The sequence below is a fragment of the Blennius ocellaris genome (genome assembly GCF_963422515.1).
Source record: "Blennius ocellaris genome assembly, chromosome: 14".
NCBI classification, from domain to species: domain Eukaryota; kingdom Metazoa; phylum Chordata; class Actinopteri; order Blenniiformes; family Blenniidae; genus Blennius; species Blennius ocellaris.
In genome coordinates this window covers 17,423,731-17,441,873 of record NC_137663.1, presented here as the reverse complement: position 1 = coordinate 17,441,873, position 18,143 = coordinate 17,423,731, and the positions used below count along the sequence as shown (strand labels likewise).

The following is an 18,143-nucleotide window of genomic DNA, read 5'->3' as shown; positions in this document are numbered from 1 at the left end:
GTGTGTGTGTGTGTGTGTGTGTGTGTGTGTGTGTGTGTGTGTGTGTGTGTGTGTGTGTGTGTGTGTGTGTGTGTGTGTGTGTGTGTGTGTGTGTGTTTGTGCATGTAAATGTTACATGCCGACTGTGTTTGTCATTTTTTTGAGACATATCGTTGGGAATTAACAATGCATGTAATGAATCAGCTCTATATATTTTTTTTTTATGCAGAAAACCTGAAATTCTGTGTTTGCTTTGGAGCTGGATGGGCTTTGGTCAACCCACATAATTAAGAGGGAGGATACCAAGGATGCAAAAAAAAATTAACAAGCAACATGCATTTTATACTTTTTCATAAAAAAAAAAAAAAGAACATTTATTGTCTCCATTTTTTTTAAGTTATGGATGAAGGAGATAAATCTCCATCGGTGTTAAGCCCACGGCCAACCTACTGAGTAATATTACCTGAAGCTCTTGGGAACATCAGAGTTGTCATTTTTCAGATTTTGTCACGTTACTAGCGTCATTATTTGGGATCATATGTTTTTGGGTTGGACTTTTTGTGTTTTCCTCGTCACATCCTTGACATCTTGGCTGTAAATATGACAATAAACCCTTCTTTTGTACCATATTGTCTGTGTTGTCCTTTTTATCCCCCGTGAGGACTTTTAAAACCAGTTCAAAAACCACGCAGCACATCATTTACCTATGATCACGCGTTAATATGGACGTTCATTAGACACAAGACTGCGGCAAGAACAACATGATACAACTTAATATGCTCTTCATTTTATTTTCAAATATCGGGTAACATTTTGGCTCCGCAGAAAGAGATATAGTCAGAAATAAGTTACAAAATTCATCAAGGATACCGTAGCTTCATTTAAAGACTTAAATCTAATGAATAAATACTGTACATTAGCTTTACTTTTTAAAACATGAGAACTCAAAACGTGAAATTTATGAGAAATTTTTTTTTTTTTCACTCTTTTCCTGCTTCGTGTCTTCAGTCCTACGAGCAGTCCACATCACCTTTGCTCAATCTGGACCAAGGAAAAAAAAGGAACAAAGTGCCATGGGCTTGTGTTATTTAGAAGTGTGTGTATAGGTTTAAAATGAAGAACTCGCATCTTCAAAGTCTGTGTGAAGCACTTACGTGCATTGACTCCAGTGGCTCCATTGCCCTTTGGTGAATTCGTCCTGAGCTCGTACGCAAAAGACAAACCTCCTGGTTTTGACATTGACCTCATACTTGGTTTCATTGGTGATCGCTTGCTGCAAGAGAGCAGAGGAAACGCATTATAGAGGAAGAAACTGAACTGTGAGTCGACGAATTATTCTCAAGTTGCCGAAAAGAGCGCCCGACTCACAATTATGTGCTCGTCGCTGGTGCACGAGTCTTTATTGGGAACCACCTTGACCTGGAACTGCAGGGGGTAGAAGGTGCAGGGCTTAGACCAGGAGGGAGGGTACTCCCAGCTGAACACATTCCCCTGACCCATTTGCAGGTTGGGGAGCTTTTCTGGTTTTACTGAGGAGAGAACGATGGTAAGGATGGAGGGAAAACATGCAAACACCCCACCCCCAGTCTTCATACAGGCTCCTGCAATGGCCACAACTTACTAATCTCTCTCAGATAGAAAGGCCTTGTGTAGGCCTCAAGGCGAGCGACGCTGTGGATGTAAACGGTGAGGGTGATACGATGCTGCTCCTCATTGTGTGAGCAGTTGGTATCCTGGCAGCGAACCCCTGACCCATCGGCGTCCAGCTCGCAGGGGATCTTCTCGTTAAACCTGGAAATACGTCAAACCGGTTGGTACGACTTTATTTTTCCTCACCGCCCTCATCCCTTTGTCTCTGTCGCTGGGCAACTGCAGCTCGGTAGGCTGAGCCAATCATGTTTCAATCTGAGGTTTGGTGGATCAATTCAGCCGAGCACCTTGTATAGCAACCATCGCCAGCGCATGTGTCGTAAATAAAAAACATTGTATTGATGACAATCCTTGTCATTGTACCACATTTTTCAATGGCTGAATGAATTCTTCTTGAGTTTAGCCATTTCCACTCATTTCTTTGTGATTTTAATGATGCAGCTGTGAGGGGGAAAAAAATTAATCTTGTCCTGTTCTCACCGTTCTGCCTTCACCAGAAGCACGGGGGCCCTGGATCGCAACTGACTTCTGGTCCAAGTGCAGTGAAACGAGCCTTCATAGTTGAGTGCTGAGCAATGGATGTGACCTACAACAAAAAGTCACTGTTTAGTTCTCGTGTGGACAGTTTGATTCGAAGGTCTTATCAATGAAACACCATAAATCCACTTTAGTTATGAACCAAATGTCCTCCATAGCTTTCCTCTTATTTCAATTATTCAGTGACATCTACTTTTTCTTCAAGAGTAAACTTCTGCCACGTACAATTAAAAGGAGATTTGATCCCACAACCTTCTTGTCATTCTCAGATTATTATTATTATTATTATTATTGATATTTTTACACTTGCCTTTGTGGCTCTCTTTTCAACCCCCCCCCCCCCTCATGTTGATGTTGTCATTGTGGTCCTACCTTCTGGGGATTTTTTTTCCAGTATGACAGTCTTGTTGTCTGGTTCCAGCTGGACCAGGATCACAGTGTGGTTCAGGTATTCTCCATCAGGGCCGAGGTGACACGTGTAGTTTCCTCCGTCCATTTGTTCCACCAAAACCTCCACCCGGTTCCCCTGAAGAGGTTGCTCAAGGTCCCTGCCTGAGAAAAGAACATGTTCAGTGTACCGGAAATAAAAAATAAAACCCATTATCTCTTAAGGCCTTCTCTACAGGCTTATTATTTGTAATATGTATTCCAGCACACCATGCTTACCATTTTTCTTCCAGAACACTTGTTGGGCTTTGTAAGCGTCTCCACAGGTCAGAGGAACATGAACCTTGGAGCCATCAATGGCAGGCACCCGCAGGACCAAAACTAAAGTCGCATGTCAGTGTTAGACAACACTCTGAGAGGAATAAACAACTAAGAAAACAGAGTTGTTATAACAGCTTACCATTATCCATCAGAGTGTCGATGTTTTCTGGCAGGCTGTCAGAGCTGGCAGAGCACAAGGTGGCACACAGGAGCGCAAGGAATAAAGAACGCATCTGTAAAAAAAAAAAAATGACAAAACGTTATTGCAATACAAAACCCAGAGGAAAATTGTTTTAATCAGTCAACAAATGTGAATTAATTCCACATAAACAAAGGAAGGGATTTCTGCTCCCCCCGCTATAAAAATAGAGATACTCAGTAAAGCAATTTGGAAAAGTAACTATATTTTGTAACTGGTGCCTCTCATTACTGTTTATATGATGTAATGTAAAAAATAACAGGCGACTTGTCATTGACTCCAGTTGGTGCACTTATCCTAATACAATAGTGTGCTTTATTAAGAAGTTAAACTATACTTTATACAAATATTTGCAAGATAAAATATTAGAAAAAATTGTTTTTCTTTCATTTTAAGGATCTTTTCTATCTTCCGGTCCATGTTGAGATTCAACAACCATAATAAGGAAACTTTTATAGTAAATCATCCTCTCAGCAGTACATTTACAATGCATAAAAAAACTGTGATCAAGCTGCGAGAAAATGGCTTAATTTTGAAAAAGTTTACATTTTCTTTCCACTACTTGTTGACTTTATTCGGATCCGCCTGATTGTTTTAAATCAAAAGCTCTACATTTATTTCACTAACGCCTGGAATCAAAATCAAATATACATTAAATTAAATAAATAAATAAATAAATAAATAAGTCCTTCAGTTCAGTAATTCAGTCTCTTTATTATATATATACATATAGGGACTGAATTAATAAGGTCTTACCTTGAATACTGGATCTGGCAGAAAAGATTTCCCTCTGAAAGCTGATCTGATCAGTGTGTGAACTCAGCATGTTGTCTCTGTATTTATGTTGGACAGAAGCAGAAGACGGAAAAATCCCTTCAAGAAGAGGAAGTGCACTGTCTGTGTGCGTAAAACACTGGTTGCATGTGTGTGTGTGTGGGATTACCTGAGAGGGAAACAGTGCTGATGACATGCCACTGTGGGCTGGTGAAATCAGCTGGAATGAAATCATGCCCATTCACTCAATCTGAAGTAAGTTGGCACACCGAGGACAGAAGAAGTGTTCATATTGGACTGTGTTCCATGTGAAATTGGGTGTGTGACTGTACCGTCACCAGCAAAGGAGACTGAAACCTCTGGGGAAAGGAACTGGACCAACACGCGACAATGTGCGATTGTGTACCACAGAAAGCTGACCAGGTATCCTGGAAAATTATCACAAGTATTCTCAAGAACAGGAACAAGAAAGCAAAAGAATGAAATAATAATTAAAAAACAAAAAAACCCCCAACAACTTCAGTTTAACTGAACCATCAAACAAAGGCTGTCCTTTGACCAAGTTTTGTTGATTTCCACCCACTGTCAAAAAAGTATATTCATGAAAACAATTACGTTTCTTTACCCTTCAAACTGAAATACAGAACTTTGTTTCAATCCACTGAATACATTTTAAATGAGAGCCTAAAATGTTATCCCATTTTTGTTTGGGTTTCGCACATCAAACATAAATTCATCCCTTTTCTCCACCTGTGTCAATTGAATACCACCAGCTAATGTGACAAAACTAAACTAAACAAAAGAAAACAAAACAAAACAAAAAAGATGAAGCTACATTTCACATGATGACAAATCGCACACCTGAAAATCAGCATTGTCCCCTCTTCGAATTGTTCGCATGAGTCAAAAAAAACAAACAAAGAAAAATACTCCAAAACTTTTGACGTGAACCTCGTTCAGGTACTGCATTCAGAAGGATTTCCCCATCGAAAACCCTCAATTCTCTTTCATCATCTAGTGAGTGCAGGTAATGAAATACCACGCTGACCTTACACTTGGAGACCACATCCACATGGAACTGATGCAAAGCGTGACCTTTTATGTTCTGTGGCGTCCATGTCGGTCAGCAACAGTTTTACTTCCTCCAGAGAGCCGACCTGTAGTTTGTTACAAGAGACGTTTGATCATTTGATGCTGAGATTTTCCGTATGGCACACACTTTTCTTGAACCTCAGAGCTCACAGTGGCATCGTGGTGCTTTTCCAAGGTTTTTTTTTTTTTTTTTTAATGTCCATTGTCAGCTTGAAAGAGCTGATTTAAAGGAAGGAAGTTGCACTAGACTGTGTCTATTATCTGAGTATTGTGAAAGATAAAGTCTTTCTGGAAGGCCTTCAGATAAGACTTATGAGTGCTGTACTGTATTTTAGTTGAGCGCATCAACTGGAAAAGGTGTGTCTCGGGTTTAAAGCAATTTGTCCACCAGCAGCATTAACAAGAAGGCTTTTTATTGGACACATTTCCCTCTCACTCCCAGACACTTTGTTACCGGTTACTATTCCCAGGAAGTATGTTTAACACCAAACAGCCAATTGATAAAAACCCAAACATGTTGGTGTTTGTATATAAATCAAGCTAATGAAACACGTGAATTATATAGTTTTAGATAAGCTCATAAGCCCACAGTTAATGTACTTGTACATCAGAATTAATTTGAAATTAAACTGTCCATAAAACGTCTTGAATTTCAGTCAACTGCAATCTTTCATTCAAATCTCACGTCAAGCCTCCGTCCACCTGGAAAACAAAGCTCAACACATATCCCAAGTTTCCCCTCTACAACTCATCATCCAAAGATCTTTGTGAGATTTTACAGATCTAATCTGTGTGTTTGGTTTCAATATACTTTAATATTTTCACTGTGAAGCTTTTTTGCTTCATGAAAAGTAACTCTACAAACCTAAAATAGTGACTCTTTGAAGTTATTACGGGTGAGCTATGTATTGTGTCGATACACTTATTATTCAAATCCTTTTTGTAATTTACTTTTGATGGACGATAGCCACACAAATCTATTATGTATTGTACATAAATCTGCCAATCACATTGATGCTTAGTTGTAAGAGGTCTTGAATAAATTCCTATTGTATTCGATAGGTGGAAGGTGTAGTTTTGTAATTGTAGATGTTGTTTTAATCTGTATTCATCATAATTGAAGAAAGATTATACAAATTATGTCCAGCATAACACACATTTTGTTCCAAATTTCATTCAAAACATGAAAGTATTGAAAGCAAGCAATCGGAGAACAAGGCATATAAACAATGACCAAGTTTAATTAAAAACATTCTATTTTTAATCAAAATATGCAACTGTGTTTCTGATGTCCATTCTTTTGCCACATGAATGAATAAGTATGGTTGTGCCATGATCATAGATCAACATCTACACACACACACACACACACACACACACACACACACACACACACACACACACACACACACACACACACACACACACACACACACACACACACACACACACACACACACGTACATAAACGGACTACATACTGTTTAATACATGACTAATCTGATTGTTGCGTGAAGCAGAGTGAAATAAAGAATCTAACCGAGCAGCAGCTTGATCAAACATACAGCCACATCTGTTTGCTTGGTTCCAAACCACATGTTTACTGACTCAAATGCTTAATTTGATTCACATGTAGTCACAAAAATGCGTGAACGTGATGAACTGTCATGATTGTTAAACTGCCTGACGTGAAACCCGAGTGCCATGGAAATGTATATATAGATATATTATATATAACCCTGTAGCCTCGTGAACAGAATTCCTACTGTTGAGCTTCGCCAGAGGGCAGAACTTGAATGGAAGCTGAAACACAGACACATTCAAACATCAGTGTTGCTAAGAAAATCCTTTAAACCATCTGACAAAGTCTCATCATGTTGTTTGGTTTCCATAGGAACAGTTAAAAAGACTTCAAAAAGGTCACATTTTTCCAACGTGTAAAACCAAAAAGGACGAGTCTTTCTCGAGTCAAGAGTCCTTACGCTCCGGCAGACGGTCAACTGCTCTCCAAACGAAGGAAAGCCTTTTCTCAGCAAGGAGAGGAGAGGAGAGGAGAGGAGAGGAGAGGAGAGGAGAGGAGAGAGGAGAGAGGAGAGAGGAGAGGAGAGAGGAGAGAGGAGAGGAGCTTTTTCTTTTTTTTCTCCTTGTTATCCTTGTTTTCTCCGGGTTGCCAGATTGGGGGAGTTAATTGTCCACAGGTGTGGGCTCCTGTGGGAGTGCAGCCACCCCCTCCTGCGCCCCGGGCGCCTCCGGTGTGTGTCCCGGCGTCACCGGGGGCTCCGGCGGCGGGCGCTGGCTGAGGATGACCTGCACGACATAGTCCCTGGAGATGTTGAGTTGGTCCAAGCGCAGCCGGTCCGTCAGCGGCCGACCTGAGAAAAACCAGCGTTGGGTGGCGGAGGGCACGCCTTCCTGACTCTGCAGGCGGCGCTTCATCATGCCCACCGTGTCCGTGGAGCGCACCGCCAGCCGGAGGTCGCGGCCCGTGGATAGCCGGAGGCGGAGCTGGCACTCTCCTCCTGAGCTGGGGTCGCCGGCGCTGCCCGTGGACGGGTCGGCGGCCGCGGAGTCCGGATCCGAGCCGTCGGGCTCATCGGACCGCTCCTCGATCATGTTGACCGGAGGAGAGAGGCAGTAGACTGGCAGCTGGTATCGATTCCCCAGTTCGTCGTAACATTCCGTCAAAGCTCCTGGAAGACACGGAAGTTGGGAGAAGTCAGCGCGTTTTGTCCTGTGAGACTGAAGAAACTCCACAAAGCCAAGAGCCGTTGCACTTTTTGCTTTTCCAGTTCATTCAATAAGTACTTCTCAAGTGTTATGCTTAATACCGTATTTATATGTAATCTTATACATCAACAATAAACCCCTACAGATAAATTTTTTATGGAATTTTATTGCGTCAATAATTAATCTTTTATAACCTTCTTTCAAACTCAGCTTTGAAGTCTTTTTATTTTAAATACTTTTGAAATGTATAAAAGAAATTATTGTTCCTCTGGTCTCCTAGTTTTTAAGACTTATTTTAATGAGTTGTTGTGGTGAAACGGAGGACTTTCAATAAGCTGTTTGGACTCTCTCCCTCTCCTCCACACAAGATATTCTTAATGACGGCAGGGTTTATGTTTTAAAATATTTTAATATAATGTAATAAGACAATAATACACCTTTTTTTAATTTGTTTATGGCTATGTAGGTCTTTCTGACATTGGTCATTCTGTTTCTTTGATATTTGCCATTTGCTTTTAATTTTCAATCGAAAAAGACTATTTGAGATAAAGCAGCAGAATATATAAGTTGAATCTTCTTTCTGCTCCCTTTTATTCTGGAATTTGAAAACCCTTTGTTCTGTATTGTATTGAATATTTATTCATTTCATTCATTGTAAAAACTAATTGGTAAAATGCCACTACATTTGCTCAGTTTATGTTTTTCATTCCACTATTGTTGCCTTTCTTACATTTAAAATACCAAAAGCGATGTGATTGGCCTTGGTTACTCCAAATACATAATAATAGCGACTTCAGGAGTACTTACATAATGATCCACTGTAATTACTGTGACTATTATAAACTTTTAATGTTATGTGGTATCATAAAGCTCATGCACACATACTGGAAGCTATAAACCTTCGATTTCAGCTGACGACTTACAGTAACCCGCACACCAATAAAAGACTAATTGTACGCAGCGTTGTGTAGTGTACACTGGATAAATCATTAGCTGGGCACTTCCAAATGAAAGCGAGCAACAACTAAAGACAAAATGTGCAACCTCTCATCTTTCCTTGTTTTACTGATCCCACAACGCTGCCACATTTACATAAACTTGGCTTTTGCCCCCCCCAGCAGTCATGATGAAGTGAAAGTTTGACACATTGTTTCCAGTGACTCTTTATTCGCGTTTCGCTCTTCTGGCATGAAATGGAGAAATGAGAATCCGACTGAGAACTAAAGAAAGACAGTGGGAGAGAGATCGTAGCGTGAAAGTGGGAGAAAAGGGAATGTGGCGCCGAAGAAAAAAAAAAAGGGGGGGGGGACAACACCATGAACAGAATGTGATTCAGACAGTGAGAGTAAAGCGCTGCAGGACACGGCGGGGGCGGGTGAGTGTGTAGAAAGGTCACAAACAGAAATTTGACACATTATTATTTTAAGGGGACCCCCCCCCCCCCCCCCTCCTCCCTCCTCCACCCCTCAGGGGTCCTTGGAGGGTTTTCAGACAGAGTCACCTTCGCTGCACTGTAAAGTAATTCCACCACTCTTTCTCGCACCTGAAACAAAAAGTCCATCTCTCCCTTATTCTTTTTCACTGCTGATGTTTGGAAAGGTCACCTTGCTGCTCTAGTGTCTGTTGTTTTTTTTCCTTTTTTCTATGACTTAAACTGAAGTCACTTGAGAAGCGAGCAGCAACTCTTGAGGTAACAGAGATGAGTCAGCAGGAGCTCACAGGAGGCGGGGCGCTGCCGCGGTCCAGGTGAAGACATTTAAACGCGACGCTGGGACCCGGGAATCGGTTACCGAACTCAATGGAATGAGAAAGCGTCAAATGGATGGAAGATTGTGGGATGGACGTTTCAACCGAGGGGTGTCAAGACACACGGCCCCAATCCAGATGTTCCCATCGGCCTTTGGGACGACGTCACAAAGAGTGCTCATCACAAAGAAGAGATCGACTTTCAGATTGGTGCTGCAGTCGGATAAACAAGCTGCTCTGTGAGGGTCAGTGCGTGAAAACAGGAAGGTTGAAGGCTACAGAAGTATCTTAAACAACGTTGGGGAGGAATCGTGGGATAGACTCTGTAGATCTTTCAGGAGATTTTGACAGCGAAATGTTTTTAGCACACATCTGGAAACTCGTGACGTTGAAATCTCACTTGATGTTTTTTTAATATGACACTTTATAACAAATGTACTTGTATGTAAACATGTGGAGTTTTATCATTTAAAGGTTAATATGGCATCCTTTTACTAACTCAGCCCCGCTCAAGTTTAAAACGGACTTCTCAACAAGGCTTGACACTGTTCCTCTAACTTCCTCGGAAGAGATTGAATAACTTTAACAGAGAGTGGAAGTGGTCAGTTTCACAAAAGGTCAAGGAAAATACAAGATAAATGTCAAACAGAGAGGTTTTCCTCTTAATTTGTGGACTGTCCTTCAACTGTGAGCTGTATATCTCCCTCGCTTGTTCCTCTCCAGCCGGCTCCACCTCGGTGTTGATCTTTCAGCTGCAGAATGCTAATGGTTTCCAGGTGGCGCTAATGTTTTTGGTCGGAAAATAATAAGAAAAAATAACCCAAAACAACAAGAGCTCCGTTTTGGAAATCACCCTCGCAAGCAGAGCTGGGCCTCGCGCCAAAGAGACTAATTTCTACCATGAATGCTATTGTTTTCTTGAAAGACTTACTGCTGCAGACCTGTGATGGCTGACTTGACAAAGACATCGGATCCAAATGGATCCTATTTTAGGCTTCCCAAACCGATACTTAATGACTATGACTTTCATCTGGAGACATTGAAAATGAGCTCATTTGATGCATGAACGACACCAGAAAGGACTCCACTGGTAAAGCGGGACACATAATGACTTTGTCTGAGTGACTTGACACTTCATCACACTGGGGCCGACTGATGTCCGTCTCTGTTTTCACCGCAAACTGAAATACAAACACATTCTTATAAGTACAGAAAGGCCCACAACAATAACCGCTGTCTGGATGTCTGGAGCACGTCGTTTAAACTCTCCTCGTCATACGACAACATAACAATCAATGATTCTTTTGCTGCTTCTATTCTGCACCATTATAACAATTAGAAATATTTGTGGTTGTTCTCCATATTTTTCCCATCGCTTGAGTGTAAAAAGGAACAGCCCACTATTGTCTTATAGTTAAATAAATAACAATCACAGTGTTTTCAGTAAAATTGCCAAAATGTAAGATGCTATGAAGTCTGAAATGCCAATATATCAATATCTGATATCCAACTTTAAGGTCCTTCATTGGTCTCATGATAATAACACAAGAACAATAACATTTATGACTGACTTGTCTGAGTTAACTCAGAAAGTGCTAGAACAGTGTTAATTACTGTAGATTCACTTCAGGGATGCATTCATTTTATCAGTGCCTTGGTATCTATGAGCTTTCATTGACTCAGTAAACAGAGATATCAATCAATGTGGATTAACTCTGTTCAGTAACATTAGCTTTACCACTGCGAACACATGAGATTCCCATTATGTCTGAATGAACTCTTACAAAGTCACAACTCGGACTGTCCAATCCTGTTGAAGTGGGAGAGTTGAGGAGGTTTTTTTTCTTTTTCTGTTTGATGTTGTACAGGCTGACATCGATAGCAGGGTGTTCTCGATAAGCACTCACAGGAATTTCATCTCATGTCCTCCAAAGTGACTAAACAGACCTGACAGTCAACCACACACACACACACACACATACACACAGAGGGAGCTCGGTGCTGTGAGGTGGCGTGGGGAAAAGGCTGGAGCGATCTGGTTGCTCTGTGGGCTGCACACTGCTGGATGAATGAAACTGTGATGTCAGGTTTGGGGAATCCACAGCTGCAGCCCGGCGGGGTCTGACCTTGCCAAATATGCGGCAGGACAAGACACTGACGAAGCCGAAAGGGCTGTTAATGGTGAAAACCCGTCCGAGCGTAGCTCTTACGTAGGATTAGGAACATTAGACTTAGTCCCGTTGATTCATGAATGTAAATTCATTCTGTCCACTTCTGCAGGGGGGGGGGGGGGTCCCTATATGTTTGAGAAATGCGATTAACAGCAAATGCGCTTCCTATTACATTGTTCGGCAGTTTTAAAACATATCGAAGCAGTGCTTCGCGAGCGGATTTCAAGATAGTAGGCTTTTTTGGATGTAATTATTATTCAGGTGATGAGATTGGGCTTTTGCACAGTAAAACAGGAAGTCGAGGGAAGTCGGAACGGCAGAAACTGCGACCAGCTATCGAGAAAAAAATCCCACCACCGTCCAGCGCACACAACGAAAACACCGAACAAAGGGGAAAAAAAAGGACGTTTCCTTTCCTCAGTTGAGGTAATACGAGTCTCTCGTGTTATAAGAAATAGGAATAATAATGAATGACGCACATCCTGAGTTGACGAGCCTGCTCCAGCCGCTGATAATTACCGTGTGGAGCCGTCCTTCCTTCCCGAACCACGTCAATTTTAGAGATTTGTTCGACGTGAACACTCTCATGTGTGATTTTGAAATATTATGCTAGTGATTACTTCATTAAGTCCTCCTGTCAGTCGATTAAAAACGCGCCGCCTTCCATCTATTATCCATCGATCCGTTCTCCAAGCGTACACGTCTGGTCTGAAATCTGACATGAGCTCATTGAGATTCACTGAGAGCTCCTTTAAGTCCCGTCAACTGAGGACTGAATTATACACAAGCTTGAAACCAGATCCATATCCACTCAAACGTCAATTACAGCAGGAGACAGAAAAAAAAAAAACAAAAAAAAAAAACACAGAAGTCACTCAACAGACTACAATTAATTGCAATGTGGTGCAAACTTGGCTTCCTGTTTATGAAGCCTCTGTATCAGATGACACTTGAAACTAAAAGACACTTCCTGAAGAAGCCTCACTGCATCATGTCGCCTCTCAGTTCCAGCCGTGTAAATGTAAGCCCATAATACTTGATAGTGAGGGGGCCGTGTGGTAGAGGCCGCTGTCTGATGGCAGGAAAGTAGGCCATGACATGTGAAAGGCATCTATCCATGTTTGCTTTTCTTATTGTGGCTGGATGAGCTCTTTATCTCTGGATCAGCTGCTTCCTCAAGGGTTTAGGAACTATAGGGTTATTCTCAAACTTCCACAGAAATCCGCTTGTAAGCAAATTCCAAGTGAAAATGAAAATATTTACAGGTTATTACAAAATCTCCCCCCCACACACACACACACACACACACACACAAAATCAAGATTCCCCCCCGGGCTTTGTTCAGTCATTAATCTTCTTTTCATGCTTTGTTAATGAAATCCACCAACTGCAGTTTAAAGGATTTTGCAGGTTTTTTTTTTTTTTTAGTCATAGCAATTTTTCATCCGGTATTTTTTAAGTGACAAACATCCATTCATCTTCTATTCGACTTCATCCAATTCGGCATGGCATCAGAGCGGAGCATGGATGAGTGAGTGGACATCCTGAACGGGTCGCTTTAAAATCACTTGGCCTGTTTCTTCAAGGTGTTCTGCTTCACTCCAAACTCGAAAGGCATGTTTATTTGGTTATTTGGTAACTAATAACTGCACATAGACTTAGTTGTGTGAATTGTATGTGCCTGTGTGTCTGTCCCGTGATGGACCGTTCAACCGTCGCTAAACCCAAATATCACACCAACGCGCTGACAACGACGGAACTTTCCCTCCCCTGATCTGCGGCTACGACTGTGGAAATGTGTCCTACCATGTGGCAGTGTGATGCTGGCCCCGTCGAGGATGGCCTGAGCCAGCAGGTGGTCACTGCTCTCAAAGGCGCTGGCCGCAGCCCGCAGCGCATCCCAGATCTCCTTCCGGCCCTCGAAGGCTGGCGCCGTGTCCCAAAACTCATCTCTCTTGCTGCGCAGCTGGCCTTCAGTCATCGGGTAGTCACTTTTCCATTTAGGCCTCTCTCTTTTCAGGGGCTGGTTACGCCCCAGGGCCACTGTGAGGGAGGGAGGGAGGGAAGGAGGGATGGGGAGAGATAAGAAAGAGGTAGGTGAGAACGGAGAAGCAGAGAGGAAAGATATGTCATAAAAAAAAGAAGAGTGGGAAGAGTGGGAAGGGATATAAAGAGGGAAGAATGATACAGAGGAATTACAGAGAAAAGGGAAATCAAAGTTAAATGAAGATGTGAGGAAAATAGAAATTGTTGGACGTAAGATCAAAGATGACAAAGACAGAAAATGAGAAGCACGTACTGCGGGGGCGGAAAGGTAACCCGGTATATTAATAGTTAGAACTTAGCAAATACAAACTCAGTAACGTTTACACAACTAAGCTCAGGTGGCAGGTTGAACATGGGGACAAAAAAAATTATAATAATAATATCACGACACACAGAACTGGGGCTGGAAGTGTAACGTTGCTAAACTTAGTTAAAATGTTAGGGTCCCAGCATCTAACAGAGCTCCATCTGCAGCAGAACGGCTGATGAATAACACCATCTGGAGCACCACCGAAGGGGACGGCAGGTACAGGACAGAGAGTACACGTGCATGTACGCGACTCAGACAAGAAGAGAGCGAGACAGAGAGAGAGAGAGAGAGACAGAGACAGAGAGACAGAGATGACTGATCAAGGTGTTGAGTTACACCTGCTGCTGGTGCACACGTACGCTGTTGATCACATGTCACAGTCAGATCACGCTGCCCCGCAAAAAAAAGAAGCTGTTTGTAGTAAATAAGAGAGATGACGGTCAAAGTCTTAAAACGCTTGCTTTGGCTTTTTAATAACTGGGTATAAACATGTCACATGATGTGTCAGTATACCAAGAGACTTCTCTTAATGGGAATACGTGTGTTATCTCCCAAGAAATCAGGGCAGAAATTGAGTTGAGCTCACTTGAGGCAAGTGATGGAAAATTAGAGGATGTATTGAAAAAAAAAAGAGGCACAATCTTCTGTGGGAAACACCTGCTTGAAAACCTGTGTGTCTTAATGCATTATGGCCACCACGTCTGCTTGACTGTGCAAACACACTTCTACAATAGCTTACTTTTGGAGCACATGGATGTGCCTACAACTCACTGACATATCTTTAAATCCTTGCCTATCCTTCAGTAATACTAAGAATTCCCGCTGGATTTGATGTGGGGCAGTAAGTGTAACAATTCTCCACTACGCTTCTGTAAAAACAAATGAATTCAGACAATGTGTCAAGTGATGCATGTTTGTTTGCACAACAACATATCATATTTATAATAATTTGAATTTTTAATCTATTTTAACATTTGTTTTTTTTTTTTTTTTTACCAATTCCGTGTGATCTACTCAGGTGGGATGTCTGTGAGATAATCCAAGTCACCTGGGCAGATGTAAAAATAAACCATGGGGCCATAAAGGGACATTATCATCCTTAAGTGCACAGTCTCCCCTCCTTTGCTTGTCTCCATCTCCAGGTCTGTAATGAAAGTAACTCGCCCGAATCTTGGTCCAAATAAATCCAGGCAATTCCGACTGGTCTGATGAAATGCTGAAGTGATCGGGTGAAATAAGAGCTGATGTCAAAACAATCTAGTGCTTTGAGGCCCCATTTGATTCACGTATAGCACCTCAGCCATTCGTTAGCAACATGATGCCAAACTTAAATATACCATGCGGACTGGCTTCAACCTGTCAAACAGGTTCCTATATCACTAAAAAAACATTTGTATTTAATCATCATGCACAAAGTCGCAGTGAGTGAACTCTGCTCCTGCTATCTTGGCCTTTGTCACTGCATGCTCTTCTGTTTATTGCTCAATAAATACAGTGAAGATAATCCCTGCACTGTTTACACTGTTGTGATTATCCCCCCACCCCCAGGCCTTGCTCTCCAAAAACAAAATCAAAGCTACACTTTTTCTTAAATGTGTGAGGGAGCAAATAAATTAAATAAAAAAAAATACAACCCCCAAAAAAATCAAGAAAAGCACATTTGCTTTACCACAAACCAACAGCAAGCCCTGTCACGTCCTCCCTTTACTCTCGTCTCCTGCACTTTTCCAAACACCCCAGGAAACGTGTCAATAACAACAAAAGGCTGAAACAATCGCCCCGGGCTCAGCATGCACGGAGGGGAAGGAGTCACGTCAAAGCAGAGGGTATCATTTAAAAGCCCAGAGTGTCTCGGAAGTGTCCCTCCTGCATGTCACCGCTGTGTCTCTGACCCATATGTGCTCTGCAGAGAGCTAGCAGGCTAACTAGCCACCTTCTAGCTGGTTAGCTCAGTCAACGGCACAGAACAAAGGGAGGCTCGGGAAACATCTCCCACTTTGCAAAAGTGTCGCGGCGGGAGAGGACGTCGTCTCCCGGCATTGGGGCCGCGCCGGTGCGGCAGGGGAGGCGGGCGGGGAGGCGCTGAGGAGCCCGTCTGAAGGCTCCGTCTGGCTCGGGTATAAAGGGAAGGGAAGCGGAGGACCTCCAGCCAGGACAACATGCAAGAAGCCTCCCCCCCCACCACACACACACACACTCTCTCTCTCTAAAGCCGAGACGTGTGGATGTCGACCGGTGAGTTACCTCCGGTGCCGTCCGAGTTCTCGTTCAAGCTGCCCGAGGAGTCGTGGTGGCTCCCGACACAGCCACCCATGGATGTTTCGGCGGAGCAGCCCGGGCTAGGTAGCTCACCCCCCGGCCCGCAGCTAGAGCAGCTAGAGCTACATCCACTACCTCTCTCTCTCTCTCTCTCTCTCTCTCTCTCTCTCTCTCTCTCTCTCTCTCTCTCTCTCTCTCTCTCTCTCTCTCCCCTCCCCCCTCGCAGCCCCCCTCTCTCTCTCAGCGTTGAAGGGGCTCAGCAGGAATAATCTTCATCTCCAGAAGCAGGGAGACGCACACGGAGGTTCCACACATCATCGGCACAAGGTGACCCAAAGAGGAGAGACAACAAAGACAAGTTAAAAGAGAGAAAGAAAAAAGATGATTATAATGATGATGATGATGATGTATTTTGACACGTGTGCTGTCATGTTTGGTGGGAAGCTGTTTGCTGTCCTGATGAAGACGCGTCAGAAACCACCGTGTCCTTGAACGCCTCACTGTCACTGACTCGTGTCATCTGTCCTCGTGTCTCGCGCACTGCGATCAAAGTTACTGTCCACTGATGTGACAACAAAATACACCATTTCTAATGCACCTGAAAACAAGTCTGTTCTATTCTGTCCTGTGCATTCATTTTTTTAAACATTAAACTTTGTGCCACAATAACCTTTAAATTTAAACTTTAAAAATCTTCCTTTTGTCGTAGTGGTGCAGAGTATATGTGATGAAAATGTCAATATTTGTGCAAAACTACACAATTACTTAGGAAAATGATCACAATTCCAACATAGAGCCAGTTTTAATGAAACCTGGTGCTAAATACAGTGAAATGTCCAAAGAACGTCACATATAGCTGTGGCATTATACATCTTTTTACAAAGTCATGCCGACAGCACGGCTTTGAGGCTAGTTTGAAAGCAACGAGTTATCTTTCATGGCAGCATCTCCGATATCTCATCTCTTGTGTCTGCTACTCTTAAGAAATTTGATAACAAACAAAATGTTTTCTTTGAGATTCATGATTATTCTTTGAAAGCGAGCCAGCTTGGAGCCTCTTGTGGGCTGATTTCGGCTCATGGGCCTTATGTTTTATTACCCTGGATTATACCTTGAAGCTGTTGCTGGCTGATTACCGTATTAATCAAAATACTGTATATACTGCAATGCCCTAAGACGTTTCATTCAACCTGTTGAAGCAAGAATGATGTTTTGGATCCATATGGAAGAGAAGTGAAAGTAAGGTATTTACACATTCTATTCTATTCTATTCTGTTCTTTTCTGTTCTATTCTATTTTCAAAGTCTTCCATTCAGCCATCCTGAATTTGCTGCCTACTTTGGTCTAAATAAGTAATGTTGGTGTATTCGCTATGGTTTTGTGAAGGTAACCATTGGCAAAACATGATTCATTCTCCTAATTTAAAGTTTGAATTGAAAACATGATGCTGTACTATTATGGTTCTAACCATGATGGGTCCACTTCAAACCCGCCATCGCTGATACAGATAATAAGAACGGATAATATATTGTCCCCTGTAGCTGAATAGACTGTAGATGGAATTGTTGGGTTTTCTCTGTAAAAGTGGTTTGAAATGACTGTGTTTAGAATTTGATGCCATATAATTAAATGTGAATGCCTGAAAAAGACAATATTTCTGCTTTATAAGCCATTCCATTAAACACACATCATGGCAGTTTCACCTTTTGAATAAATACCAAACTCTACTATAAACACACTCACACTGCTTGAGAAACAACGGTTTTATGTTTGGATCAGAGAAATGTGACATTGGTGCCTCTTGCAAATATGTCATATAAATCCTGCAACTGACAGAAGAAAAAAACAAAAACCTTTTCCTCAAAACATGAATCACCTGTGGCCCAGCCTCTTCTCTTCGCCGCGAGAATAAAGTTCTGCATGGATTCTATCTTTAGGACTGTCC

At 42.2% G+C, this 18,143-nt stretch overlaps 2 protein-coding genes across 2 annotated transcripts; both read right to left on the bottom strand.

Moving 5' to 3' along the window:
* Nucleotides 1–989: 989 nt before the first annotated feature.
* il12bb (interleukin 12B, b) lies at nucleotides 990–3,107 on the bottom strand (the record flags this gene model as incomplete). The annotated part of the gene is made up of 8 exons (XM_080508998.1): nucleotides 990–1,020; nucleotides 1,134–1,252; nucleotides 1,348–1,508; nucleotides 1,601–1,770; nucleotides 2,110–2,215; nucleotides 2,539–2,718; nucleotides 2,833–2,934; nucleotides 3,014–3,107. The coding sequence occupies 8 exons, from the start codon at nucleotides 3,105–3,107 to the stop codon at nucleotides 990–992; spliced, it is 963 nt and encodes a 320-aa protein (XP_080365124.1).
* Nucleotides 3,108–6,218: 3,111 nt separating this feature from the next.
* On the bottom strand, nucleotides 6,219–16,334 carry ubtd2 (ubiquitin domain containing 2). The gene is made up of 3 exons (XM_080508778.1): nucleotides 16,184–16,334; nucleotides 13,390–13,626; nucleotides 6,219–7,629 (listed from the first exon to the last, which is right to left on the bottom strand). The coding sequence occupies exons 1-3, from the start codon at nucleotides 16,251–16,253 to the stop codon at nucleotides 7,124–7,126; spliced, it is 813 nt and encodes a 270-aa protein (XP_080364904.1). The 5' UTR covers nucleotides 16,254–16,334; the 3' UTR covers nucleotides 6,219–7,123.
* Nucleotides 16,335–18,143: the final 1,809 nt, after the last annotated feature.